We start from the raw sequence: 27,932 nt of genomic DNA on the forward strand, positions 1-27,932 counted from the left end.
GGTGGAAGAATCTCTTTTTTTCTGAATCCCACCCGGTGGTGAGGACACCCACCTACATGGCCGGATGTGGATGTGGTGGAAGAGTCCAGGGACTTTAAGGTATAAATTCTTCAGAAATGCTGAGTACCAAAATAAATATGGGCCGGGGCAGAGTTTTAGGTTCATAATTTGTCCTATCTCTTCTACCACCCCCTCCCTGATTCCAGATGAATGGAGGGGTGGTCATGGGGGTCAAGGAGGCAGATATCAACTCGTCTGCTTTACGGGCAGAGTGGATTCAAGAACAGAGCTTGGATTAGTAGCTTCATGGGCTTTATAATATGTTACTCCCGTGTTAAAAAAAATGGATTGAAGCCCTCCGCAATCCACCCAGCCCGCATAGGGCCAAGCCTGCCCCATCCAGCCTACATGTTGGGGGATGGCAGTTCCAAAGGCACCTCCTCTGCACGCAGGGCAGGGAGCAGGCACGTGTGTAAGACCATGTCAGTCCTCCCGGGAGTGAGTGGCAGGGCAGAGGTCCTCCCCTCTTTCCCTCCTGGAGAATGGGGTGGAAGTTGCCTACTCTAGACAACGGGAGGTGTAGGGGATACGCCGTTCCTCCCAAAATGTCAGGAGAGAAACAGGCAGTGAGGTTAATAGTCATAAGGCCATGGATGTGAAATTGAAGGGCCCCCTCCCTCTGTCCCTCCCTCTCTTCCTCCCTCTCTCCCTCCCTCCCTCCCTCTCTCCCTCCCTCCCTCCCTCTCTCCCTCCCTCCCTCTCTCCCACCCTCTCTCCCTCCCTCCCTCTCTCTCTCTCCCTCCCTCCCTCTCTCCCTCTCTCTCTCCCTCCCTCTCTCCCTCTCTCCCTCCTTCCCTCCATCCCTTCCTCCCTCTCTCCCTCCCTCTGTCCCTCCCTCCCTCCATCCCTCCTTCCCTCCCTCCCTCCCTCCCTCCCTCTCTCCCTCCCTCCCTCCATCCCTCCCTCCCTCTCTCCCTCCCTCTGTCCCTCCCTCTCTCCCTCCCTCTGTCCCTCCCTCTCTCCCTCCCTCCCTCGTTCCCTCTCTCCCTCCCTCCCTCATTCCCTCTCTCCCTCCCTCCTTTCTTCCCTCCCTCCCTCCTGTGCACTTTAGGTGTCAGGAGTCCTAATCCTGGGGGAAGGGGCACCCGAACCTTTAATGTCCTTCCAGTCCTGAGGTTCTCCATGGCTTTGGGGAATCTCTGAGCGAGGGTGGAGAGGACAGAGACCACATTCAGGTTTGTGGAAGTTTAGAGCCAAAGCTATTATACACTCCAGGGAGCTGAAAGACCAGAGAACTCTTTCAAAGATGTAAAAATTTGAATGTCATTAATAGAAAGTATTTATCAAGCCTTTTTCTATGAGCCAGACCTAGGCTAAAGCACCTTAGGAAGAGCTGTCTAATTATCACGAGAACCCCATGATGTAAGGGGTGTGCCAGGATCTTCTCTTTACAGATGAGGTAACCGACATGAGATTAAATACGTCTAAGATTTCCCAGATAGTAAGTAGGGGAGTCAAGGATTGTCACCTTACGGACTGTGACTCCAGAACCCACACCCTTAACCTCAGTTTGCTTCCGCTCCCAGGGGCAGTGAAGCAAGAGCAGGCCTATCCCGGGACAGCCATGGTCCTGGTCCCTCGCTAACCTTTTCTCTGCCTTCTCTCTCAGAAGCTGCCAAGAACCCTATTCTTCACGTGAAAGCCGAAGTGCACAAGTCCTTGGACAGTTACGCAGCCAGCTTGGCCAAAGCCATAGAGGCTGAAGCCAAAGTCAACTTATTTGGGGAGGAGGCTTTGCCTGGGGTCTTGCTTGCAGCACGGACCGTCCCCGGGGTTGGCTTTGGGAGCCGCCGAGGCAGCAGAACTCTCGCGAGTCAGAGGCTGCAGCTGCAGAGCATCGAAGAGGGGAACGTTTTAGCCGCGGAGCAGACGTGAGGGTGGATGCCCTCAACACACACTGGTGTGCAGCCATCAGAAAAAACACTGAAAACAATGTCTGTAAGTGACTTCCGTGTCTCTGTGAGACCACACGTGGGCTTCCTTGAGGTCTCAGCGATGGGACCAGAGGCATCTAGAGTACAAAGCAGAGCCAGCGGAGGTGTGGCTGAGACTTTGTGGGAGGTGGGCCGTAGAGGGGAACTAGAGACCACGGCTTAGAAGGAGACCGCCACGTGGGTCACTTCCTCCTCTGCACAACCTGTGCCCCGGGGGTCCAACCACGCACTCTCCCGGAGGCCTCAGGAGGCGAGCCCTTCCCAGTGCCCTTCGGAGGATGGCACTTCTTCTGGGTGGTTGATGTGGACCCTGCTGGGCCGTCAGTTTTACACTAAATGGTCCCCAGAGGAGAGCCCAGGAGCCGAGCTCCCCAGATCCGGGTGCTGCGCCCTGGGGTCCTGGTTATGACCTGGCCTCTGGTGGCGCCACCTGCTGGTGCTAGTAGGGACAGCTCACGGGCCGCTGGGCGGACGCAACAGGTCTGGGGCTGCTGTGGCTGAGGACGGGGCTGCCTCCCTAGTGACTGAGTCTTTGCTATTTCATAAGAAGGGAGAAACCACTGTAAACGACAGGAGGAAGGAGCAGATACCAGATGTTTCATTTCTAGAATTAAAAGAAACAAAAAAATCCATTTGGTTAGGATGAAACCACGATCTTAACTGAGCCTGAAAGGGCCATGGGGCCAGGCGCTGCTGGGAACTAGAGATACTGTTATCGTTGGAGGGAATCCCCTTCACACAGGAAGACCTCATGGAATAGACTGGGCTTGTGGTGTTTGATGGACTGCTTCGATTGGCTGGCCTCCAGGGAATGCTCCCGCAGGCAGCAGCTCCTGTTGCCCCGCCCTGAGCAGTGTAAGACGGGACAGACTGGAAGAAACGCTGGACCTGGCGTCAGCAACCTGCACGCAGGCCCGGCTCCGCCGTACCTTCCTTATGTCATTGGGACTCCCTGTCACCCCTAGGCCATCTGGAAAATAAGATAAGGGAGTGAGGAGTTGGATTGAATGGTGGCCAGGATCATTTCTGACTCTGACCTTTGATGTTCTCTGAATTTGTAAGTTAGAAAAAAAAAAAAGTGACCCATGGACCAACATTTGCACAGCTTTTGAGTGTGGTTTCTAGTGGGCATGTGAAGCACTGCTGCAAGCCCGGGTACGTGGGCTGATCCGATGTGTCTAGAGCACAGTTCTGACAGGATGCCAGCCGGCAAGACACATAAATGGGGGCAGAGGCGGAAGTGGGCCACGCATTGTGACTTGTATGTTAGATCTCTCTCCCTTGGAGTTGGGATGGCAGTTACATGTGTGGGCTTGGAGCGGTGGCTGTGGTGACGTGAACCACCTGTGCCTGCCCTTCAGCTTGGGTGATTAGGTCAGCCAAGTGCAGACCTTTCCCCGCCTTCAGAATTCCGGGGGGTCAGCAGAGGGTACATTCTGAGGAGATCTACCTGCGTCTGCTATGAGGCAGCCATCCCAGAAAGGGAATCACTTTTGTGGCGTTCCATTGGGGTCTAGCTAGCTCTCAGTGAGGCAGTGTCTCTTTGCTGTGTGGCAGAGACCCAGTGGTTGGCTGGTCCCCTGGTCTGCAATTTACAGAAGACTTCCTGAGACCTGGGGGCTGCTACCTTCACGGTGATCAAACTCGTCAGCAACTCCTGTGGGTCAGCTGGGTGCCAGCCACTGGTCTGCATTCTGGATGGGAGTGGGAAGGATCAGAAGGTGGTTTCACCCTTGGGTTCTGCCGATGAGATGTGCAGATCAGTCAGACTCTGCTGTCACTACTGGGTGGCATTCCGAAACCTGAGGGCATTTTATGTTTTCTGCATGTATTTTTTCCTAGCACTTGTCCTTGTCTAGTTTCTAAAGGGACCATACTCCTGAGCTTCTAGTACGCACCAGGGTGGAACAGGGCAGGGACCTTTACCTCTAGGTTGGAATAGCCCACGATGCCACCCCTCCCCCACCCCTTAGGGCATTTTGAGTGCTGCAAAGTGACTTGCAACCCAGGGGCTGGAGAGTGCTTCCCCTGGACAGTACTTAGCTGGGCTCTAGGGAGAGAGTCCTGAGACACCTCCCGGCCTCCAAGTCCTCACTGGCTGATCCCAAACTAGCTCAGATACACTAGGATTTAATCTAAGCCAATCTAGCGATACTGCACTTCCTGAAAGCATTCTGTGCGTTTCCTCTTTTCTGCCGAGGTCCATTTATTTATTCATCTACCAGACACTGCACATCCAGCGTGTGCAAGGCACCAAGCTAGGCTCTGTGAGTACTAACACTAAAGCGTTTTCACTCTAGCATAGGGAGAGCCCTGGGAGAGACTGAGGCTAATAAATTGCAAAGTCCATTAATGATTATAGAAAGAACTGTGGGCTCCAGAGGGAGGTGAATATTTCCAATTAGAAGGAGTTAGGGGTAGCACCATGTAGGAGGTGACTGTTTGAGCCAAGCCTTGGAGGATGTCTGGCAGCTGGAACCATATTTTGCATATTCATGAATTCAGATTTTCCTTGATTCAGCCTGAGCAAGAGAAAGGAGAGCAAAAGGAGGTGGATGGGGGAGAGGGTGAGGACATAATCCCCACACGCCCTGAGGTTTCTGAGAGGATTTTTGAGGACCCCTGTCCTTAGTGCAGAACCCCAACTGCCCCCGCTGAACCCAGGCCCATTATAATGCTTTATTCTGCTGTGCAGCGGCAGCCTGAGGACTTCCTGAGGGGGCCACGTGGACAGTGGCAGGTGGGACACTTGGCCACTTGTTCACGTAAAAACCTCAGTCCTGCATCTTCTGGTTTTGACAGGACCACGTTTAGGACTGTTGCCCATCTCTGCTTCTTTCATAGAGATTGCCACTTGACCGGGTCGCCCCCAGTGCTATACCCCAGATACCAGGTTTGGGGGCTAGTGTGACCCAGAAGGCACTGGAGTCCCACGCCACCGAGCACACAGCTCAATCCCTAGCCTTTTCCCAGGCCAGACGCACCAAGACTGGAGTTCAGGGCCTTCGACACTAGGTGGCAGCAGTGTGGCTCTGATGCCGCTGGCAGTTCCCCACCGGGAAGAGCTAAGGGTAAAGCTGAAGGCTTGTTTGCTTCTGGCTTCGAGCACTTACTCTGAGCTCCTGGTCTCCACTGCAGTCCTCGGCCTTTAAAGGACCACCCAGCTAGCTTGCTTACAAGTGTGACCCCATTCGGGGTTGCAGGTACTGCCAATGCTCAGCTGTGTGAGCTTAAGCAAATCACTGCTGTAGAAACGGGGTTGAGGAATGTTGAGACGAGGGCCATCTGGTGCTAATGTTCTTTGATTCTCATTTAAGGAGCTGCTGTGTAGTCTCTGAGTAAACGGCGAGACTAACTCAAGTGTTTGCAATAGGCCAAGGTAGTTTGGAGTGGACAGGAGAGGGAGGAAAAGCGCTTTGATACAGTGAGAGACTTTACTGGCCTGTTCAGATTTAACTAGATGAGTATTTTGTCTATCCTGATAGTGGGTCCTTGAAATACTTGCAGATTAGAGACAGGTCTACGGATGGACCACAGGATATACTCACGACAAGGGTTCAGCCTTGAGCCCCAGCCGTCTCCCGTCTGGAAAGAACTGTGGAGGTGATGTGGCTACAAAAGGATGAGACAGGGAACTAGCACATAGTGAGGGCCTACTGTGTGCCTGACCTGTTAAGACATCTGAGTGCCCGTCATGTGCTAGGCATTAGTTGGGCACTTCCAAATGCTTTATCTCACTGCAAATGATATAGTGGGGATAGTGCAGGCTTTGGTATGGGACGTTCTGGGTTCGGATTCCACGCTGCTGCTTCTGAGTAAGGTGTCCTTGGGCTAATTACTCAATCTTTCTGTATTGCGGTTTCCTCATCTATAAAATGAACTTTGTATTCTGTTTCTATGTGGGGACACAGAATCCAGGGGGGCCTCTGATTATGTGGATTAGAGCATCCAGCACAGTGCCTGGGGCATAGCTGATGCTGAACCCCTGCTGTTTCTTCTCCACTCTGCAGGTGGGTGTATTATTCTTGTTTTACAGGGCTCTCGGTGACAAGAAGTGAGAATCTTAAAAAGATAACTGTTATCCTAGATAAGAGGTGTTGAAGGTTGTTGCCGTAGGAATCGTCACGTCTGCCGTACAGCATGAAGGGATGTGGTGAGAAAGGAGAAGACGATAGAGAGGAGGGGGTAAAGGCTAAGTGGCACTTGGGATTCAGGAGATCTGAAGGGGCGAAACTGAGCTTTTCTGTTACTGGCTATCGAAGATGGTAGAGCCCCAGGCTGCTGTGGCATCTGGAATCAAAGCGCAAGCTCAGCTTTGAGCTCCCTTACAGCCCAGAAGGGATGCTCTCCCTGAGATGTGACCTGGAGTCTCAGGGCAGCTCCATCCTGCAGTGACAGTGACTGCTTGGCCTTGGCTTTGGGGTTCAGATTCTCTGAGTCTCCGAGCCCCTGAGGGAAGAGGCAGTGCAGGGGCAGGAGGAGTCCATGCTGCCACCCACAGTGTACACAGAACCCCAGGTGAATTCCGTGGGAGAGTGAAGGGAAATCACATTTTCACCCTGAAGCAAAGGAAAACGGCTGTGAGCACAGTCGTATGTGACTACAAGAGGGGGCAGAGCCGGACCGTCCTTCTGGGTTGGGGAGGGGCACACACCGAATCCAAGGAGGCCTAGGGAGGTGAAGGGAATTGTCCAAGGTCTCAAAGGAGATTAAGCCAGGGTCGGGGCTGAAACGCCAGGTCTTGGCCATGTGACTGAGAGAAGGAAAGAGCCAGCTTTGCAGCTCGAGGAGGATGAGGGATAGTTAACAGTCATCATTATTAGAAGGCCAGTAGGGCTTTACTGCGTAGGTAGGACTATTGTAATGCAAGGAGTTTGGGAGACTGGAATATCTGCTTGCCAGACCTATAAAAAACTTCAGGCCTAAGGTGGCTGGATTCACTGGAAAGAATTCAAAGCACAAACTCGAATCTGCATAAGATTACCAAGAGCACAGTTCTGCTCACTGTTATTTTTAGGAGAACAAAGTACGCAAAGCTGTGTTCATTTCCCTCAGAAAGCATTTTCCTGAGCAGTATTAACAGCTTAAGAATTAAAAGACACTTCTGTTTTTTCCTTTTTTTTTTTTTTTTTTTTTTGCGGTACGCGGGCCTCTCACCGTTGTGGCCTCTCCCGCTGCGGAGCACAGGCTCCGGACGCGCAGGCTCAGCGGCCATGGCTCACGGGCCCAGCCGCTCTGCGGCATGTGGGATCTTCCCGGACCGAGGCACGAACCCGCGTCCCCTGCATCGGCAGGCGGACTCTCAACCACTGCGCCACCAGGAAAGCCCTGTTTTTCCTTTTGACACCACCATTTTGAAGTATCACTAATCATTGGTGAGTCTGACCCTCCCAAAGGAAAAGACAGTCCTAGGGAGGATCACAGGCCCGGGCAGGCGGCCAGGGGAAAGAGCCTGTCTGGCTGGAAATAGGTCTGTCAGTGACGTGGACATGCTTAAGGGACAGAGCCCTATGCTGTGTTCTGATAATGGACCCCTGGATGCAAAGGTGGTTAAAAACCAACCTTCAAGATAAAGACCAGCTGATCCTAAAATATAGTTCACTTGAAGTTTTTGGACGCTTATTTTTAAGATTAAAAAATGCTTAGGATTATTATAAACCAATATTTATCAAAAAGTAAGAGTGTACTTAGAATAGTTTTGTTTACCTGATTAAGTATCTGGGTTTTGGTCTGTGTAGGGCTGTGCAAATTGTGAACTTGTGCTTGAGCTTGTGGACTTTTTTGGGTGTCTCCCCCTTTACCCCCACCCCTGTTTTCCACAGACATGTCTCTGTCTCCAGCCTCCCTTCCCATGGGCTAAAGAGAGGAAGGAGACTGAGCAGGAAGGGGCCAACTGTTGCACAATCCATACCACAGTCGCCTGGGTACATCCATCCATGTGTTTTTCATGAATTCCCGCAAGAAAATTAGCTTCATGGAATATTGTTAAGTGGCGTGGAAGTGATCAAGAAAGAGACAACAAACAAACACTGTTAACCCAGAGTTCTAAAGGAGGTTTAATGAATAGCAGTGCTGTCTCTCGATTTGTCCATCCCATAACCGAAGTCAAAGGGCGGGTGGTAGATTATCAGAGACTTGGAACAGCCTCAAGGCACAGAGCCCACCACTTCTGTCTGACCCTACACCTGCCACCACTAAAGCCGCATTCCTTTTCTAAGTGGGTAAGTGAGCCCTGGGGTCCACTGTCTCCCCTGCGACAAACACTGGATCATGGAAGCGGCCAGGACTCGTGAACTCTGCCTCTGTAGAATGTCTTCTCTCCTAGCTGCCTCCCTGACTGCTTGTCTGGCCTGCCCTGCTCCTTTATAACATATAACACCAAAACTACAAAATCGCTAAAGGCAGGGGGCCTGATTCCTTGGACAAATACCACTTTGTAATGTTTGGGTTTAAAAAAAAAAAGAACAGTTTTAGAGCAGTTTTAGGTTCCCAGCAAAACTGAGCAAAAAGCTCAGAATCCCCCCACTCCCACCTGCCCAGCCTCCTCCACTATCGACATCCTGCGCCAGTGAACAAACGCCATCGATTTTCTCCTCTTGCTCTTCCTGCCAGAGTCACCCTTGACCCCACTGAGTACTCCAGTCTGGGCTGTCGGTTTTCCAGCACTTCTCTATAGCATAATCCCTCTTACTGTCATGTTATGTGGTGTCATGTTATACGCCGCATTAGTCTTTTTAGTTATTCTGTAAACCCTTCAACCTCTCGTGGGGTCCTAACACAGCCCCAGGGACATAGGTGGTGCAAATATGACTACCTCTGTCTGAGGGAGGAGGAAACAGAAGCCCAAAGAAGTCACATGGCTTGAGCAGATCACATAACTATTTGGGTACCAGAAACTGAGACCTGGCACTTTTTGGAAATCATGCATTTGCCCTGTTTGGCTAAACTTCTAACTCACTCCTTTCTTTCCCTTTGACCATTTAGCATATTCCTAATATGGATACATATGCATCCTGCCCAGGCTAAGAGCTAGATGTTGAGGTCCAACTGAAGTTACCGAACCAACCAGAGTTATTTTTCCTCTGTCCAGAAAGCCAATCTGTCTTCTGTCAGCAGCAGGTGTCCTTGGGCTTGCAGCCATGTTCCGGGGAGGAACCATCCCTGGTCTCCACACGGGAGAGGGATGCTTTGCCTGGCCACACCTGTGAGTCTGTTCATGGCCCAACGAGAGTGGGCATGACAGTTTAGGAGACAGGAGAGAGGATGGCTGAAGGGTTAAGTCTGCAGGTGCAGCTTCAAGTCGTAACCTGTAAGACACAGACCTGGGTGTGGATGGCTTAAGTCGAGTGACGGTGGACACGAGAGACGAGGAAGACCAGGAATTAGAAGACTGGATGGTCAACACTTTCAGTTGAAACCTAGAAGTTGGAGAAAGGAAGGCTAGAAGCCAGAGCTCTCAGAACTGGCTTGTGCTAATATGGTGTGTGAGTATCCATGATGCTCTGGGATTGCTCATAGCCTGACCCCTGTACTCAGGTAATGAGGGACCACTGATCATGAGAGATGATGATTGGGGGTGGAGATAAAGTACTTTGAAAGGAGAAATGAAAAAAAGCTCTTCTATGTGATTCTGTCACACAGAAGTCAAAACTGAAAAGGTTATTTAATCTAGAAAAGAACAGAGAAAGACAATCTTAGGTTACAAGAAAAGATTTGGAAAACGTGGGTCAAGGTATCAAGGCATTAAATAGTCAAAGTCAGGATATCTTAAAACAACCAACTTCTTTAATTAGAAAGCAACAAACATGCAAATGGCAAGTGTAGAAATTTATTTGAACCAACATTTTCACTATAATGAAAATTACTCTTCAACAATGATCCAAGCTCCCACATTTGAAGGTTAGGGAAAATATTGCACTTTGCATTTTCTAGCACTCCTCATACATGGCAAAAAGTTTTTAAAACATTTCGCTAGTTTTGTTTTACACACACTCCCAAATTCATGCACACAATCATTCCAAACCAATGTTAGGTCATCCCCCCAAAAGGGAAAAACTCCAAAAAACCACAACCTTAAAATTGCACTGAAGCTCTGTAAAGAAAAAAATATAAATGTCTTATACAAATTTCCGAACATCTAAGTGCTTGCCAATAAGAGATGATTATTCCTCATCCTCATTTTCATTCTCCTGGCCAGAGCCTTCTGATCTGTCACTCTCCAACCGGTCTGGAAGACAGAGATATGAGACAAAACGAAATACCTTTATTATTACAATTAAAATAAGTTTCAATGCCTTTTATTCAAAACTGATTAAAATGTATATAACTGAGAACATCATGTAAAAAATCAGTTCACAGCTGTGTGTAGAAAAGTTATTTTTGCCTCTGGAGACAAAGAGTAAAGGAAACACAGCACTCTCAACTTTGAATATTCATGTTAATTCCAAAGATGTAAAAAGTACAAAGAAAAAACCCTAAAGATCTTGACCTACTGTGGTCTACTGCAATGATTTCAGACTGTGTTCCTGGGAGTCTGGGAGCCCTAGGAGGTGTATCAGGTGTCACCAAGGGGAGTGAGAGGCAAGCTGTGCGAGAGAATTTGGTGATCGTCCTTGAGGATCTGTGTATTTGTTTATAAAAACATTTCTTAAATATCTGCTATGTTCCAGGATACAATGGTGACCAAAGCAGTCACAGCCTCTGTCATCAAGGAGCTTATCTGGACCGAACACTCAAGGGAGTGTACAATTACAGCCCGGCGAGTGAGCACGGCACGTCCTCTCAAGTTCCATGATTTACACTTGCTGTTCCTCTGCTTGGGACACCTTCACCCAGTTCTTCAGCTATAATGGTTCTGCTTACTCATCTCGATACGACTATTATTCCCTGTGTGAAACTTCCCCCAGACTTTTTCAAATACCCAACCTGCAGAATTATGAACTCCTTCCTTCACATTCCAGAATATTTTATATGTATTGTGTAATAATTACAGTAATAGCTTGTTTGCCTGTCTTCTTACAGACTAGACTGTGAGCTCCTGGGAAGGTGGTAGTTATTTCTTTTATGTCCTAAGGGTCTAGTACGAGAGGTTCAATGAAGGTTTATCAAATAAATGAACGTAAGTTTCACTAAGATAAGATATATTACGTTAGGGTATGTAAAGAAGGCAACAGTACCGAATCACTACCACCACTAGCATGGAACCCTTTCTATCACAAAAAGATTTCTCCAGGGTAAGCTGGGGGAAAAAAGGCTTAGACACGGGGGAAACAGTTCCGTCCCACTGTCAACACCAAGAGAAAACGGAATCCTGAGATTTTATTATCTACAGAGGCTTAAACACTCCCACTGGATTCTAAGTCAACAACACCAGTATACAGAAGGGATTGTATGTTTAATTGTCCAAGTGAATTAGATTAAATCCCCTCTACGCCAACTCCATTTCAATGTCAAACTAATGAGATAATGTATGTGTGTATGATTTGTAACCTGAATTATACAAATTTTGGTTATTATTATATAATAAGTGTTCAATACATATTTGTAAAATAAATGAACAAAATAAGATGATGACAGACCTTCACAGGTCACTAAGGAATCTAAACACAGTGGAAGACTTTCTGATCAATAAAAGGCTACCTAAGGGATGTTAGTATAAAAGAGATTACACTATTTTTATTGTATGATATACTTTCATGAGAGAAAAAAACATGAAGTTGCTATTCTGCTTAACCAGAGTATCGTGAATAGGATACAACTGACTATATTCAACAAACCTATTCTGTCATATTACTGGAGCCTGAGGAAGCACTACCAGCCTATTTCAGAATGTGTAGGGTGGCCCAAATTCTTTCTGGTTGTCACACTTACGAATGAAGATGGGGAAATGGAGGGGAAGGAGGAAATGTCACAGCCTTCAAATCAAGGAGTTTACAGCAGACGTTAGAATTCTGCAGAGTCCAAAGCAAGTGATAAGAAGTCGAGTGAGGGCCCATGGAGTCTCATACAGGTCACACAGTAACTGACAGTGGCTTGTGGAATGAGGAAGAGGGCAGAACAGCTGTCCGTTTCTCAAATCCTTCTCACTTAACCGTTGCTGAGTCATGTCTCAGAATATAAACCCAATTTCTAAGAATAAATTAAATGAAATCTTTTTGTCCACAAAATGCTACTGAGGTAGTAAAACTGATAAGCAGTTCAACACTTTCACAAATCTCTGGTTGGTAATTACAGACCACGGAGATCTGAGAACACTGTGTTCTTTTAAATGAAAACTGGAAATAATCACTTCTGTATCCACTGTTTTCGAAAGTTGACAACACCAAATTGCTCCTGTAAGTAAGGTTTACATTTGTGGAAAGGTTCCTGTAATTCTCTGTTAGAAATATTTCTTCAAGAAATTATTTTTGATCGGAAAAGATAAGATAATGAAGAGATATTAAGTTTGCTGGGGGTGTGGGGAGGGGACAAGGGAGATACGAAAAAAATACCCCAAGGAAACCTGTGTTCCAACAAAACAGAGTCAATACAAGACTCATCGTTAGCTAAAGATTTGATACTAGAAGTTCATTCATTTGTTCACCCATTCATTCACGAAACACTATTATATGCTAGGCACTGTTCTAGAAGCTAGCTATCCAGCTGTGAATAAGACAAACTAGGTCTCTGGTCTTAATGAGCTCACTTTCTAGAGGATAAAAACAGAAAATAAGAAATGTATTTTTCTCCTTTAATCTGTGTAGCAAGACAAAGATAAAGAAATGAAGTTAGAATAAGTACTTGATGAAATAGGCAATGACCAGAGAGTGACTGAATGAGAAGGAGGGTGTGAGAAGGCACATGAAACAACTTCACACTGGGCAACTAGGGAAGACTTTTCTAAGGAGGTAACACTGGAGCTGAGACCTCAATTGTATGTTCAATTATTAGTGAAGTTGGACGAAGTTGCCTAAAAGGCAGAGGAAACAGCCAGTGAAAAGGTCCTAAATATGCTAACAAGCTTGATGAATCTGAGGAGGAAAGTAGCCATTTATGGCTGAAATGTAGTGGGCGAGGAGAAAACTGGAATGTGTCGACTCAGTGGCTGGCAGGTCTAGGTCATGTAGATCAGCGTATGAAGTCTGGGTTTTAAGAGCAGCTGGGGAGTCCCTGAGAATTTTCAGCAAGGGTGACATAACCTAATGTATATTTTTAAAAAGTGGGTCAGCAAACTATGGCCCCTGCGCAAATCCTCCCACAGCCTATTTCTGTAAATAAAGTTTTATTAAAGCAGAGCCATGCCCTTGATCTACATATTATCTATGGCTGCTTTTGCACCACAATGTCAGAAATGAGTAGCTGCAACAGAAACCACATGGCCCACAAAGCCTATTTACTATCTGGCCGTTTAAAGAAAAAGTTTACTGACCCACGTTTTAGTTTTATTTTTGGCTGTGTTGGGTCTTCGTTGCTGTGTGCGGGCTTTCTCTAGTTGCGGTGAGTGGGTTTCTCATTGCGGTGGCTTCTTCTTGTTGCGGAGCACGGGCTCTAGGATTGCGGGCTTCGGTAGCTGCAGCACGTGGGCTCAGCAGTTGCAGCACCTGGGCTCTAGGGCGTGTGGGCTTCAGTAGTTGTGGCTTGCGGGCTCTAGAGCGCAGGCTTCGTAGTTGTGGCGCACAGGCTTAGTTGCTCAGCGGCATGTGGGATCTTCCTGGACCAGAGACCGAACCCGTGTCCCCTGCACTGGCAGGCAGATTCTTAACCACTGTGCCACCAGGGAAGTCCCTGACCCATGTTTTAAAAAGCTCCCTCTGTGCTGTGGAAATCAGATTGTATGAAGGCGAGAGCAGAAGCAGGGAGACCAAGGTAGATGAATATGGATTATATTCTGGAGTAAAGCTACCATAATTGATGGAGTGAATCTGTGTATGACTGGGTAAGTGCCTGTGAGCTCAATATGATGTTACGCTCTATAGATCCATCGTGGAGAACACTGTGGCTATCTAGATGTACGTGTGCCAAGGTCCAGAGGTATGAAGGGATGCTTCAGGGTTTTATAAATCATATTAACATATTTGGACTCTATCCTAAGAGCATGAGGAGGCCCAGGAGAATTTTAAGGAGGGGAGTAAATTGATCAGATTCTAACATATTTTAGAAAAGATTAGAATGGTTCACACACCATCTCTCCAAAGCCTGTCAAAACTTCTAGGAATCTCAGAACTGCCTTTCTCTCTCAAGAAGTTGCCTAGACTAAAAGTCTTTAGTACAGCATTCATGAGAATAATTTTGGTTGCTTTTTTAAAATGCAGGAGCTCAAACCCTATTCAGATGAAATGAATGAGAATCTTTAATGGATAGGAACCAGGTATTTGTAGTTTTAAAAGGGGGATTTAAAGTGCACTCTTCATTAAAAATCACAGCTTAAGCAGGAAGGAGCTGATTTCCCAGGAAGCCTTGTGGAGTAATGGAAAGGCTGAAGTATTCTGTGGCTAGATTGTGCTTCCATGATCAAAGTCTATTACTAACTCTCCTTGAATACACAGACATTATTGTACTTGGAATACAGGACAATGAAGGGAAGGAGAGGAAAGGAGTAGTTGACTCATCAAATAACTAGACATCTTAAGGATAAAAGCAGCAGAAATACAAACTCTTGGGTACCTTTTTCTATCTAGTCTTTTACCTAAGAGAAACAAGAGGGTGAGTTAAGTTGACTAAACCTTGACTGCTGACAAAAAGAAATAGAAGAAAGGGAACCTTTATATTATAAAACATCTAATTCTAAAATCAAAGAAGGATGGTAATAACTATTAGTTAACAAACCATTGACACATTAGCACCTATTTAAAATAGATTCTTGGACTTCCCTGGTGGCGCAGTGATTACGAATCCACCTGCCAATGCAGGGGACATGGCTTCGAGCCCTGGTCCGAGAAGATCCCACATGCCGAGGAGCAACTAAGCCCGTGCGCCGCAACTACTGAGCCTGCACTCTATAAAGTCTACAAGCCACAACTACTGAGCCTGCATGCTGCAACTACTGAAGCCCACACGCCTAGAGCTCGTGCTCCGCAACAAAGAGAAGCCACCGCAATGAGAAGCCCGCACACTGCGATGAAGACCCAGTGCAGCCAAAAATAAATAAATTTATTAGAAAAAATAAAATAGACTCTTGCACAAATGAAAGGAGAATTAGTTTCCTATAGGAAAACTCAGGAAGAACCATTCACCAGATGAACTCTTCATAAGAACAAGCAAATTTTAGTTGTCATAATCAGCAAATGTTTTTCTTGTTCTATAAAATGCTGCCTCCTCAAATCTGAAATCCAAGTGAATTTTAAAGGTCACTGATTGGTACTGAAGAAAACAGATCAAAAGATGTTACAGTGGTACTACAATTATATTTTGTTGGACTACAAACATTTTCTGTTTACATTTTAGGTTTATTTTTTGTTTTGACTATTTGAAATTTTCACTCTTTCCTGGTAATAGCTAATATTTACAATTTGAGGGTTATTTTCTCTCCAGCTCTTTTAATCACAGACGTAAGGGGCTTCTTTCAATTCTTCAGATGTACTACAGTCTCTCTCCTCCAGGACTTAGACAAATGCTACATACTCTTTATTTTGCCTGGAATACTTAGCTCTCCCTTCCCCACCCTCTGAGAAAGTGATATATAATCTACTGCTTATATAGACCTGAAGGTCTGAAATGGAAGTTATCCTAATAAAGAGTGAGGATGGGAGGGGACATCATGATTAGAAAGATCTCTGAAGTGGGAAAGAGTTTGATGTACCCCAAAATTCAGAGAGGGCCAGAGTGGATGGAGTGGATAGAAAAGGAAAGAATGCACTAGAAAAGCAGTTTGAGATCAGGTCCTCCAGAGGACTGTGTCATGACTTGAACGTGTTCCCGAAAGTGAAATTTGTAGGTAAAAGGGGAGTAAGTGCTTGTAAGCTAGTTTCAAATTCAGGCTTTACCATTTATCAGTTATGTGACCTGGGGTGAGTTATTACAAATAATCTACTTTGTAAAGGGTTGGAGCTAACTGAGGATAAATTTGTGAAATGACTGGTATATTGCCTGATACATTACAGGTATTCCATAAATGGTGGTGGTTGTTTTTATTAAATAATACCCAACATATGAAGAAATTTGTGATATCAGTGAAGAGTGATAAACACTTTGTTTATAATGGATACTGCATATTTTCTACTGTTATGAACACAGGTTATTCCATTCCTTCTTGAATATTAGTTATAATATACACAATTTTGTATCTGTGGCACTGAACCTCACAGTTTATCATCTAAAACAAAAAAATACTGAAAAAAACATCCTGAGCTATCTGTTTCAACCTCTGTAGTAACACGTTACATTTATTTTTGTCTGGGCTGTGACTGATTTTGACCAAACCTACCATTAAAGGGTACTTACTATAACGTATCTTAAGGTTTATGGTATGACCTTCCACTCTGAGAAGAAAAGCACAGCTGATAAAAGTTTTCAAGTGACTTCATCTTTTCACTTTGACACTTTTCAATAAAGTTGGCTCATGGGGATATAAATTACTGTACTAAGATCAAGAATTCATAGAACTCCTCGTTCAAAAGTTAAGCTGCCTTCCATGCACCTGTTCCCTCTCAGAGGACTTAATGTCAGCAAGAAATAAACGTCTCTTGTGTTAAAAAAAAAAGTTAAGCTGCCTTGATTTTGTAATTTAAGGAAATTTTTACTTTACTTTTTACTTCACTTCACTTCACTTTATTGGCTGTGCCGCATGGCACACGGGATCTTAGTTCCCCAACCAATCGAACCCATGCCCCCTGCAGTGGAAGCTCGGAGTCCTAACCAACGGACCCCCAGGGAAGTCCCCCTTTTTTTTTTAAAAATAAATCCCTTTAAAGTAGATCTTAAATAATAATGTTTTTCAAATATAATAATGATTTTAATAGTACACTGACAGTTCTTACCAGCTCGAATATGATTCAGTGAAGCCAACATCCTCAACATGAAAGAGGCTGGAACTGTAATGGTATTTCTAGTCTCTTCCAGCATGAGTTCATTTCGAGTTATAACCTATGAGGCAAGTTAAATAACCATGTCAAAGATCACAGGGTAACTGTACCTTTTCCTTAGAGATTAGTAAAAAATTAGCAGGAATTATTTCATTCTTCATATATATCTATATATGTCTATAGTTCCACCTTAAGGCTACTCAGTACCAAATAATTACTTTAACTTGCATTCGACAGAGTAAGATCAGAGAACACTACTCTTTCAACTGGCAGAAAGACAAAGGTCAAACCTTGAGGCTACTTAAAACATTCAAGAATTCAATTTATTTTTACTTATAATTTGTTTTCCAGAGCAGTCTACTTTGTGTCTGTTTATTATTTTCCCGTCTAGTAGAACTGATACTTCTAGTGACGGAGCAGTGTTAAATTATTATCCCTGGGTCACTTGGGTCCCTCAAGAAAAATGTTACCTTGACTGAAGCGAAGTAATCTTGAAAAATAAACCTTTGGATAAGAGTTACCAATGAATTTTGTCTTAAGTACCAAGAATTGGACTAAATGAACATCCATGAACACCTAGGGAGCTAATGTATAATCACAGGCAAAGGAAAAAAGAAAGAGGAAAAGCAAAGGTCATGGCAAAGGAAAAATAGGAAGAAAGAAAGGAAAGCATGAGAGGAAGAAAAAGATGCTAACCTGATCAGCAGTCCCCCAATGATATTACAATACTTTTTCAACTCATTGGGGTGCCCAACAGGGCCCTTTACAACCATGCCCCAACCTAGCTTTTTAGTCCAACTGAGCTGCTTTCATATGTGTCCTCTAGGTTTCAGCACACTGGTGGTTCATTTACCTTACAGTAACTTGAAACACACTGATCCTTCTGTCTCAAATGTTCCTTTGATCCTTGTATGCCTAGGAAACTCAGTCCAATTCTTATTTCCTCTGTGAAGACCTTCCCATCCCATCTATTCCATTTGCAAGCGTGGCTGTTCCTTTCTACGGGCTTCCAAAACACTATGTGTACATCTCTGACACTGAGCACACTATATTCTAGCTGTTTATATGTCTGTTTTTTCCACTAGTCTTTAAGTTCTGAAGGAGGGGGTTATCTTTTTAAATTCAGCACTGTGCCTGACATACACCAAGTGCTTTATATATGTCTATTAAATGAGTAAAAGTATACGTGGGAATTTCACTGTGAACTGTCAACCTTGGTCTAGAGAACTAGTTTTCCAACTCATTAATATTTTTAGCAATGAACTCTTATTTTATTGTTTTAAGAGGGGGTAGTATCAACCTTAGTTGCAATCCCCTCCTCACAGAAGTTCAACAATTAGTTAGTAGCTGAATAATGCAATGGATCCTTATTTTCATAAGAAATCTTATATGGAAACCCAAAAATGAAAACCCTCGTTGCAGTCGGGAAGGAAATGCCCAGAGTTTAGCTTTCATATCATCCATCATCCTGCTTCCAATTCTGTAAAAAACCTAGAGCTTCAGAGAACTCAGTCTGAAAAACTAGTGATGTCACAGTAGCTTCAGAAGCTGAGGAAATCTTAAAATATAATCGTAAAGGAAAAGAGTCTCCAATCGTTTGTTCTGCTACCTATTTGGCTATGATTATGGAGAACTGTTATAGCAAAACTATTTTCTTAAAAGGACACAGTGGTTTTTTTTAATGATTCTTCATTGCAATAAGCACAAATAGTCACCCTATGTTTCTTCAACTACAATATACTATACCTGTTACTACCAATAATCAATATTCCACTTATCCAAATAATATTCCAATTTTTACCTCTCTAGTATTGTGGGCATGTTTTATTCTTGACTTCTTTTTCTTAAAATTTGACATCATTAAATGAATTAACTTGTTTTATGTTACCAACTAATAACAAAATGAGCTGCTTTGATTCTTCTTAAAACAGCAGTTCGGGAACAAAGTGACATATGTTCTATAATAAGTATAACAAAAATCTTACTTCATCGGCGAGTTTTCGGTTAAAAATCCTTGACTCTTCTAGGGGTGACCAGATCTTTATGTCATAATCTATGCCAGACGAGGCTAGAACTAGCAATAAAATGCTCACATTAATATAAAGCTTAGAAATATGCCATTAATTCATGTACATTTATAATGTATATATGCATGTATGTATATGTTCAGCAAAATTGAGTTAGAATGGAAATTGTACTGATACATTTAGTTGTTAACTAAGAATATTATTTTGAAGATTTCCTAAAAGTTACTCTAGAACACAATTTTAAGACCATCTTGAAATCACTCAAATTTTTTTCTCACTTACTGCTCTTTTATGAGAAACACGGGCAATTTCAAATGGAAGGCAAGAACAAGCCAATGCTCCTTTGTTCTGGTAAATTAATTCAGACATGTGAAGACTAAAAGGCTTGGAGGTTCAATTTGGTTAAGTAGTGAAAAGTTCAATCAGCCAAACCTCTTACAGCTGATAAAACTTAGAAGCACTCTTAGGAGTATAAACTCGTTAACCTATTTCCCCATATTTTCTGCCCAAAGCAGGTTATAAGTGTTTTTTGTTTTAAACCCCAAATAGTAATACTTGACCCTAGTGGCTGCCTACTAGGATAATTTGGATTATTTTTATATTAACAACTAGGAAAAAGTTGAAGCTGATTAATTATACTAATGATTTCTAGCCCTTGCCTTATAAAAGGTCATCTTACTTGGGTCAAACGGGTGTGGCTGCAGGCAGTTTACCACGTGATTATCAGCTTCCAGAAGCATTAAATGCTCAGCAGTGTGACGATCCCAGATGAAGATATGGCCACAGTCAGAACCACTCATTACAAAGTTAGCACCCCAGAAATTGGCTTCTTTTATCTAAGGGTTAAAAAAAAGGAGGTGATAAGAGAATTCAAATCAAAGTTATTAAAAAAGATTTATTCTATTCTCAAGTTAAAACAATTAATTGGCTCAGAAAATAAAAAATTGAAGAGAGCCTTTGTCTTCTAGTATATTGAAATTATGATAGAGATTTATCAGCAGGGATAAAGTGGCAGTAAGTAATGAAAAGTCCCCCATGAAGATAGGGATTTGCTTTGTTCAATGCTATATTTATAGTGCCTGAAACAGTACTTGGCACACAGTAGGTGCTGAGTTAATAACTGCTAAATGAATGGATGGGATTTCTGCGTTTTGAACAGTATAATGGAAACATATATATATGTTATTGAACTTTCCAAAAACGGTTCCATTTTAGATTTTACAAGATAATAAAAACAATTCATAGAAAAAAATGAATTGTTCCCTCCTGTATCTTGCTTTATGCCAAAAGAACAAAAAGTACCAATCTTTTTATTAGCTATTAGAAGCTCTCACAATCAAGAAGGAAAGATATAAATACATATTTACTTTTATGAAGCAATGAGACAAAGGATATGTCAGAATGGTTATGATGGAATTTTTCAGCAGATGCACATGAATGAACCATCAAAAATCTTTCTTTGTACTTCATATCGGAATTTTTGAAATCATTTTAAGTGCAGCTGCTACTTTGCTATTTTTGGCAAAGCAAAGGAGGGGAGGAATTTTTTTGTTACTTGGAATACTTTTATATTTACTTGTCTTCTTTTTTTTTTCCATTCCCGTCCCTAAATACTTTCATTCAAAAATTTAACCAGCAAAATGCAAGAAATATAAATTGGCTACTTCTATCAATAATGAGTATGCTTTCCAGAATGATTAAATTATTACTACCAATGATATCTATAGAGACAGCTAATTATTTCCCCATCCCGAAGTTACTTTTTGCCTTGACTCTAAAGAAAGCAGATTAAAACCGATTCTGTAGATACTTTTTGATAACTCAATGAATATATGAGAACACTTTCTAGATATAAATGGTTCGGAGTAACAGTTATGCTAATCATCTCACAAGATTCTCTTAGTAAACAGTTAATATTGCATTGGGTATATAGACTTCTGGGTTATAAAAACTTGAAAAGATCTTAGAGATCATCTGGTCTATTCTTATTTCATAGATGAGGAAATTAAAGTCTAGAAAGACAAGGTGACTAAAACAAATCTTTACTTGTCAATCTTTAAAAGAGTTATAATTAATATGACTATATTTTGCAAGGAACCTGGATTTCATGTATCCAAATCTTTCTCTCCAAAACCAACAAAGGGCATTAATATGAACTAAAAAAATCTACTAGGAAAGTAGACAACAAGTGTGAGAGAGCAAAAAAGAAGCAGTGGGGACTTCCCTGGTGGCGCAGTGGTTGAGAGTCCGCCTGCCGATGCAGGGGACACGGGTTCGTGCCCTGGTCCGGGAAGATCCCACATGCCGTGGAGCGGCTGGGCCCGTGAGCCATGGCCGCTGAGCCTGCGTATCCGGAGCCTGTGCTCCACAACGGGAGAGGCCACAACAGTGAGAGGCCCGTGAACCGCAAAAAAAAAGAAGCAATGGTTACTTGTACAAGCTAAAATTTTTAAAATTCTACAATAGTTCCTCAGTAGGGTAGAGTTTTCTTATAAAAAATGATGGTCTTTCACAATATATTATAGGACGAAAAGAACTATGTTTGGGTAAAGAGATAACTGTGGTGCAATAATATATTGGAATCACACTAGCATATATGAAAATAATCATTATGGAAAAAAATTCATATTACAAAATTGCAGTTCTTCCAAAGAATGTCATGAGTATATGGTACCATTGTCCTGGAGTTGCGATGGCCCTTATAAACCATCTTTACTAGTGGCCTTCGAATGTTCAAGGTATCCAATTCCTCCATTTCTTTTCTTTCTTTTCTCCGCCTGAAGAACTCCTGAATTCGGGCAACAGCAGAGCGTCTATAAATTACATATTATAAGAAAAAACAGAAATAAGTAAAAAACATTCACAGGCCACTACAGAATGAAAATGAGCAACATTAAAATACAGTAAAGTCTAGAAAACATTTAAACTAAACATTATGTCAATAAGGCATCCCCAACCAAAAGCATAAAGAGGCAGACACAACAGTGAGACTACATCAGACTAGTTGAGTTACTAAAACAAAATGTTTTAGTTAAGAGATCACTTAGAAATTTGATACTGGTTGAGAGAGTAAAGGAAGTAGCATGCGGCACACTTTTTAAATGGCTGTTTTATAAAAACATAATACAGACAAAATTAATATGCAATTTACTACAAATAAAACAAAACCTATTCAATATTATTTGTTCTCTCCATATTAGGAAATGTAAAGGCATAAAGAGAAACCAGAAGAAGAAACTAAGGTTAACATATAATTTCAGTGGATAAACTTATGTTTTGAGATTTTGTTTAAAGATATTTATTCTCAGCAAAGAACAGACTAGTCAAGAAAAACAATATTAATATACATGAATAAAACAAGGACCTTCAAATAGAATCTATTCTATATGAACTCCATATTAGAGTACAGATTTGGAGCTAATGAGGCTGATTTTATTCTCCTAAGAACTGAGTTGGCCACAAAACTAGAGAATAAAGAACAATGGACTCTTTAAGACTGATTTAATTATTAGAAGGAACTTTTCCTAACACATGTTACTGAATAACTTTGTTAGTTTGAACTTCTTATTTAAAACATTATATTTTGCCATATAATAGACCAAAACTCCAAAATATATAAAGTGTCTACAAATCAGTATGAAAAATGAACACTATAATAGAAAAAGAATAAAGAACATGAATAGGGAAATTATAGAAGAAAGAGACTTAATAAATATACAAAAGGATGCCCAGCCTCACTAATATTAAGATAAAAATAAAAACAAATTGATCTTTTTGTATGTCTATCAGATTAAAAATTTTTTTACATCTATCAGAGTGGCAAGAATACAGGAAAATAGGCACTACTGGTAGGAGTTTGAAAGTTTTATATATAAAAAAGTGCACTCTTCTGTTGTAAACTTTTGACTGAAGTAGAACACATATTCAGGAAGGTATAAAATCATAAATGTGTAGCTCAATGCATTTTTGCAAAATAGTCCCATGTAACCAGTACCAGTATGAGAGATAGAGAATAAATAGAATTCCAGAAGTCTCTCTATGCTCCATTCCCATTATTACATTCCCCTTATAGGAACCCACTATTCTGACTTCTAACATGATGGATTAATTTTGCCTGTTTGTGAACATTAACTAAATGGAATCATACAAAATATATTTTGTGTCTAGCTTCTTTACCTCAATATTACATTTGTAAGATTCATCCATGTTGTTGAATTTAGCTATAGTTCATTCATCTTCTTTGCTGTAGAGTACTACTTTGTATAAATACATTATAATTTACTTTTTCCATTCAACTGTTGGTGAACATTGGGTTGTTTACAGGTTTTGATTACTGAAATAGTGCTTTGGCGAACATATGTACATATTTCTGTTGAGTATATATCCAGGAGTGGAATTGCTGGACCACAGTATGTGCATATGGTCAGCTTGAACAGATACTCCCAAACAATTTTCCAAAGTGGTTACAGCAATTTATAATTCCACTGGCAATATATTAGTGTTCCAGTACAATATATTTTTGAGGAGAAATTAAATAATATCCATTAAAATTTTAAACATATATTTGCTTTGATGTAGCAATTTCATCTTTTAAAAATGTATGCTGTAGAAAAACAAATATGCAAATATATATATATATACACACAATATATACAGACACACACACACACACACACACACATATATATTCACTGCAGTACTTTGAGAAACACTGGAAATAATCTAAATGTCTTATACACAGAAAGGATAGGTTAAATAAATTATGGTACATCCATACATTGGAATACTTATGCCACCATTAAAAACAATAAGATCCATAAGCAAGAACATGAAAAATGTCAGCATTATCCTACTGAATCTACAACATAGGTTAAAAAATAATTCATAGGGGAAAAATTTATATATATACATAGAAAGAGTCTAGAAAACCAGACACTAAATTGTTAATAACACTTTCTAAAACAATTACATAACAATTATGTAGTCTTATAATAAAAAGGTATTTTCTTTTTCATAAAATGGTATCATAAATTCTATAGGCTTATTTAAAAAGTGTTTAAAAAACTTTATCCTATGCTATATATATGTTAAAAAAAAAACAGGGTCTGAAATTTTAAGTTAGATATCGTTAGAAACTACCACACAGAAAGCTGACATGTTTAGGTTACTCTGATTATCTCTTTCTGATTGGGAAGTGATAAATGGGAAGGGCTGAGAGCTCAAATGTTCTCAAAAGAAACATAATTAATATGATTGAAACTCTCTTTTTTATAAAGTGGAAGAGAAAAGGACACTCAATCAGTTAGAAGTATGTGATTAACAAGAAACCAATAAAGAAAAAAACTCTTGCTAAGAAAGAGTATCTAGAAACTAACACAACATTGTAAATCAACTATACTTCTATAAAATAAATTTAAAAAAAAAAAGAGCATCAGGTAGTAGAGGAAATAGAAATAATCCTGCTGATAAACTGAAGGCCTTGGGAGCTATAAATGGAAAAAGAAACTATATGACAAATTAAGAATTAGACAAAAGCTCAAATCATTTAAAACAAGGTATGTGGGCAAAATTAAAGTTGAATGAGTAATGAGATGATAGTAATTAAGAATTGATGGTACCAAATCATAAGTGTTCATTTCACTTAAAAGTTTGCTGTAGAATATGGTCTAATTTACTGCTTAATGTTTGTTTGGCTTAATCCTGATAAAGAATAATTTTGAAAAACAGATCTCAAGTTATGTAGTCTGTATTGTACAGTTTAGATAAAAGATTAGGGCACCTACCACTATCTCGCTATAGGAAAATGATCTAAAACAGAAAAAAAAGCTTCAAGTACACACATTTCAAATTAGATGATAAAAAGTGACAGTAAATACTATACTTGTATATATAGTCAGGTAATGTCCAACACAGCAAACAGTTCTAAAAGAGATGAATAAACTTAGAATAAATACATTGAGGGGAATTCCCTGGCAGTCCACTGGTTAGGACTCAGCACTTTCACTGCCAAGGGCCTGGGTTCAATTCCTGGTCAGGGAACTAATATCCCTCTGGCTGTGTGGCCAAAAAAAAAAAAAAAAATTAACACACTGAAACCACTTTCCTAGAGGATATTTCATAAGAAACACCAAAAGAATATAAGATGTTGAAAATAATAAATTTGTAATTTATTACTTTGCAAATTTAATAAAATTAAAATTATACATACATATGAAGAATACCAATCAGCAAATAACTATTTATTAAAAGCCTACTATTTGCAAAGTTGTTTCTGAGAATATTAGTTATGAGTTCTTTTATATATATATGATAGCTTATGTTAACTTGGCATGCAATTTAAAATTCATAAAAGATAATATAAAGTTCAGTAAGCATGGAAAATTTCAGAAGTAAACAATAAATAAAGAGTATACATTCCAACCCAATGGAGGAAAAGAAATGAAAAAAGCAAAACAACAACAGCAAAAAGATAAAAATCTTAATCCTAAAAAAAGACAGGAAAGTTAAAAAAAATTAGGTAAAACAGGATAATCAGAAGTAAAAAGTTGGAAACAAGTCCAAAAGTAGCCATGATAATAATAAAGAGACTATTTTCACCAATGGAGAAAAATGAGATTGTCTCAGGCATACCTAAAGTATTATGACAAGGAAAGATTTCAGGGAAAAAGGATATTGTGCAAATACTAATCAAATGAAAGGTGGCATAGCTACAGTAATATCAGACAAAACAGACTAAGATAAAAAGTAGCATTAAAGGTAGAGAGGATTACTACATATATAATAAGTTCAGTTTACCAGGAAGATATAACAATTTAACATATATGCATACAATAAAAAGCCTCAAACTGCATTAAAAAAGAAAATGACAGAACTACAAGGAGAATTAGATACATACACCATTTTAATGATTTCAATACATCTCTCTCACTATTTTATAAGTCAAGCTAGCAAAAAATAGGGATAATATGAACAGCACAATTAGTCTTAATCGAATGGTCACATATAAAATTCTACATTAAAAATTAAAGTCATATGCTTTTCAAGCACACATGGAACATTTACAAATTTATCATGTACAAGGCCACAAAGCCACTTTCTACAAATTTCAAAGTATGCATCTAAACCAACCATGTTCTCTGACCACAAATTAGATGTTAATGAAAAAAAGCTGAATGTATACAACTAAAGAAGTTAGAAAAAGAACCACAAAGGAATCTCAAATAATATAAAAGGAAGGAAATAATAAAGAGAGAAGAAAAGTAGAAGTATAAAACAAAGGGGTTAACAAATATGAAAGAAATCAACAAAGCCAAAAGTTGTTTCTTTTTTTTTTCTTTTTTTGGCTGTGCCACATGGCTTGCCAGATCTTAGTTCCCTGACCAGGATAATGGAGAAAAAATTAAGGGGGTTCAAAGAAATAATGTTATGAATAAAAAGGTGGCTATAACTAAAGACACAGCAGGAATTAAGAAGACAGTAAAAATACTATAATAAATTTGAAAAGTTAGATGAATCGACAAATTGAAAAATATCACCTAAAACTGACTAAAGAAGAGAGAGTTGAAATAGTCCTGTAATTATTAAAGAATCAAAATAATACTTAAAAAACATACCCCAAAGAAAATACCAGTTCCAGATAATTTTATAAGTAGGGTCTAGTAAATTTTCAAAGAAAAGATCATTCCAATCTTATACAAACTCTGCCAGAGAAAAGAAAAAGAGGAAATATTCTTCTACTCATTCTCTGAGGCTACTGTAACTTTTTACCAAAAAAAGGGTCATGAGACTATAAGAAAGGAAATTCAGTCAGAATATAGATGCAAAAGTCCTCACAAAATATTAGCAAACTAAATCCAACAACATGTCCAAAAGATAATCTATCATGACCAAGTTAGATTTATCTCAGGAGTATAAAGATTGTTAAATCTGCTTCCACATGCAAGGAGCTTGAAGGTTCCCACTTCGAAGCTAATAAGTAAAAGCTGAATGGACTGAAAAATCAACAACTCTTCTTGGTTCCCTAAGAGAGGGGAAGACACCAGGCATCACAGAACTCTAGAATGCATCCCCTCCCCCCCACATCACCACATTACTAAAGGCCTATGTACCGCAGTTCCTATTACCTAGTACAACATATACAGCTATGGAAAAAAATTACAAGGCATAACAAAAGGCAAAAAACAATCTGAAGAGACAGCATCAGAACCAGATATGGCAGGGATGTTGGAACTCTCAGACCAGGAATTTATTTATTTTATTTTTTTTAACATCTTTATTGGAGTATAACTGCTTTACAATGGTGTGTTGGTTTTTGCTTTATAACAAAGTTAATCAGCTATACATATACATATATCCTCACATCTCCTCCCTCTTGCAACAGACCAGGAATTTAAAACAACTCTGATTTGGGACTTCCCTGGTGGTCCAGTGGTTAAGACTCTGCACTTCCCATGCAGGGGGCGTGGGTCTGATCCCTGGTTGGGGAACTGGGATCCCACATGCTGCACCACATGGCCAAAAAAAAAAAAAAAAAGATCCTTCCTGCCATCAGCATCCTCAGACCTCCCCTGTCCTCCAGACTACTGCAACAGCTCTGAAAGCTTCCTGACCTCTCCCAACGCCAGCCAGCTTATAAAGCCTCCTCCCCCAGCAACTGGGGAATTTGTCTTCAGGGCTCTCATTCCCCTTTAAAAGAATTTAAAAAATATATAAAACAACTATGATTAATATGCTAAGGGCTCTCTAACTGATAAAGTAGACAGCATGCAAGAATAGATGGGCAATGTAAGCAGAGAGATGAAAATCCTAAGAAAGAAACAAAAAGACATGCAAGAGATCAAAAACACTGGAACAGAAACAAAGACTACCTTTGACAGGCTTATTAGTAGACTGGACATGGCTGAGAAAAGAAT

At 41.0% G+C, this 27,932-nt stretch overlaps 2 protein-coding genes across 15 annotated transcripts in view; one reads left to right on the top strand and one right to left on the bottom strand.

Annotated features, from left to right (window-relative positions):
• Nucleotides 1-27,770, top strand: part of GPR161 (G protein-coupled receptor 161) — a 71,330-nt gene extending 43,560 nt beyond the window's left edge. For 4 of the 6 annotated variants that reach the window (XM_089911550.1, XM_089911554.1, XM_030759832.2 and 1 more), the window contains one exon: nucleotides 1,670-27,770. In XM_089911550.1, the coding sequence (XP_089767676.1) occupies nucleotides 1,670-1,935 (266 nt within the window). In that variant the 3' untranslated portion in view covers nucleotides 1,936-27,770. The remainder of the gene's footprint in view (nucleotides 1-1,669) is intronic. The other 2 variants (XR_002642797.2, XR_002642800.2) reach the window with 2 other exon arrangements.
• The window catches only part of DCAF6 (DDB1 and CUL4 associated factor 6), a 172,407-nt gene continuing 154,232 nt past the window's right edge, over nucleotides 9,758-27,932 (bottom strand). For all 9 annotated transcript variants that reach the window (XM_089911542.1, XM_022560109.3, XM_089911525.1 and 6 more), the window contains 5 exons: nucleotides 21,695-21,833; nucleotides 19,700-19,856; nucleotides 18,979-19,067; nucleotides 16,949-17,054; nucleotides 9,758-10,221 (listed from right to left, as the gene is read on the bottom strand). In XM_089911542.1, the coding sequence (XP_089767668.1) occupies nucleotides 10,157-10,221; nucleotides 16,949-17,054; nucleotides 18,979-19,067; nucleotides 19,700-19,856; nucleotides 21,695-21,833 (556 nt within the window). In that variant the 3' untranslated portion in view covers nucleotides 9,758-10,156. The remainder of the gene's footprint in view (nucleotides 10,222-16,948; nucleotides 17,055-18,978; nucleotides 19,068-19,699; nucleotides 19,857-21,694; nucleotides 21,834-27,932) is intronic.

The sequence above is a fragment of the Delphinapterus leucas genome, chromosome 1 (genome assembly GCF_059928025.1).
Source record: "Delphinapterus leucas isolate spDelLeu-1000000601 "Yukka" chromosome 1, BTC_Dleu_Yukka2, whole genome shotgun sequence".
Taxonomy (NCBI): Eukaryota; Metazoa; Chordata; class Mammalia; order Artiodactyla; family Monodontidae; genus Delphinapterus; species Delphinapterus leucas.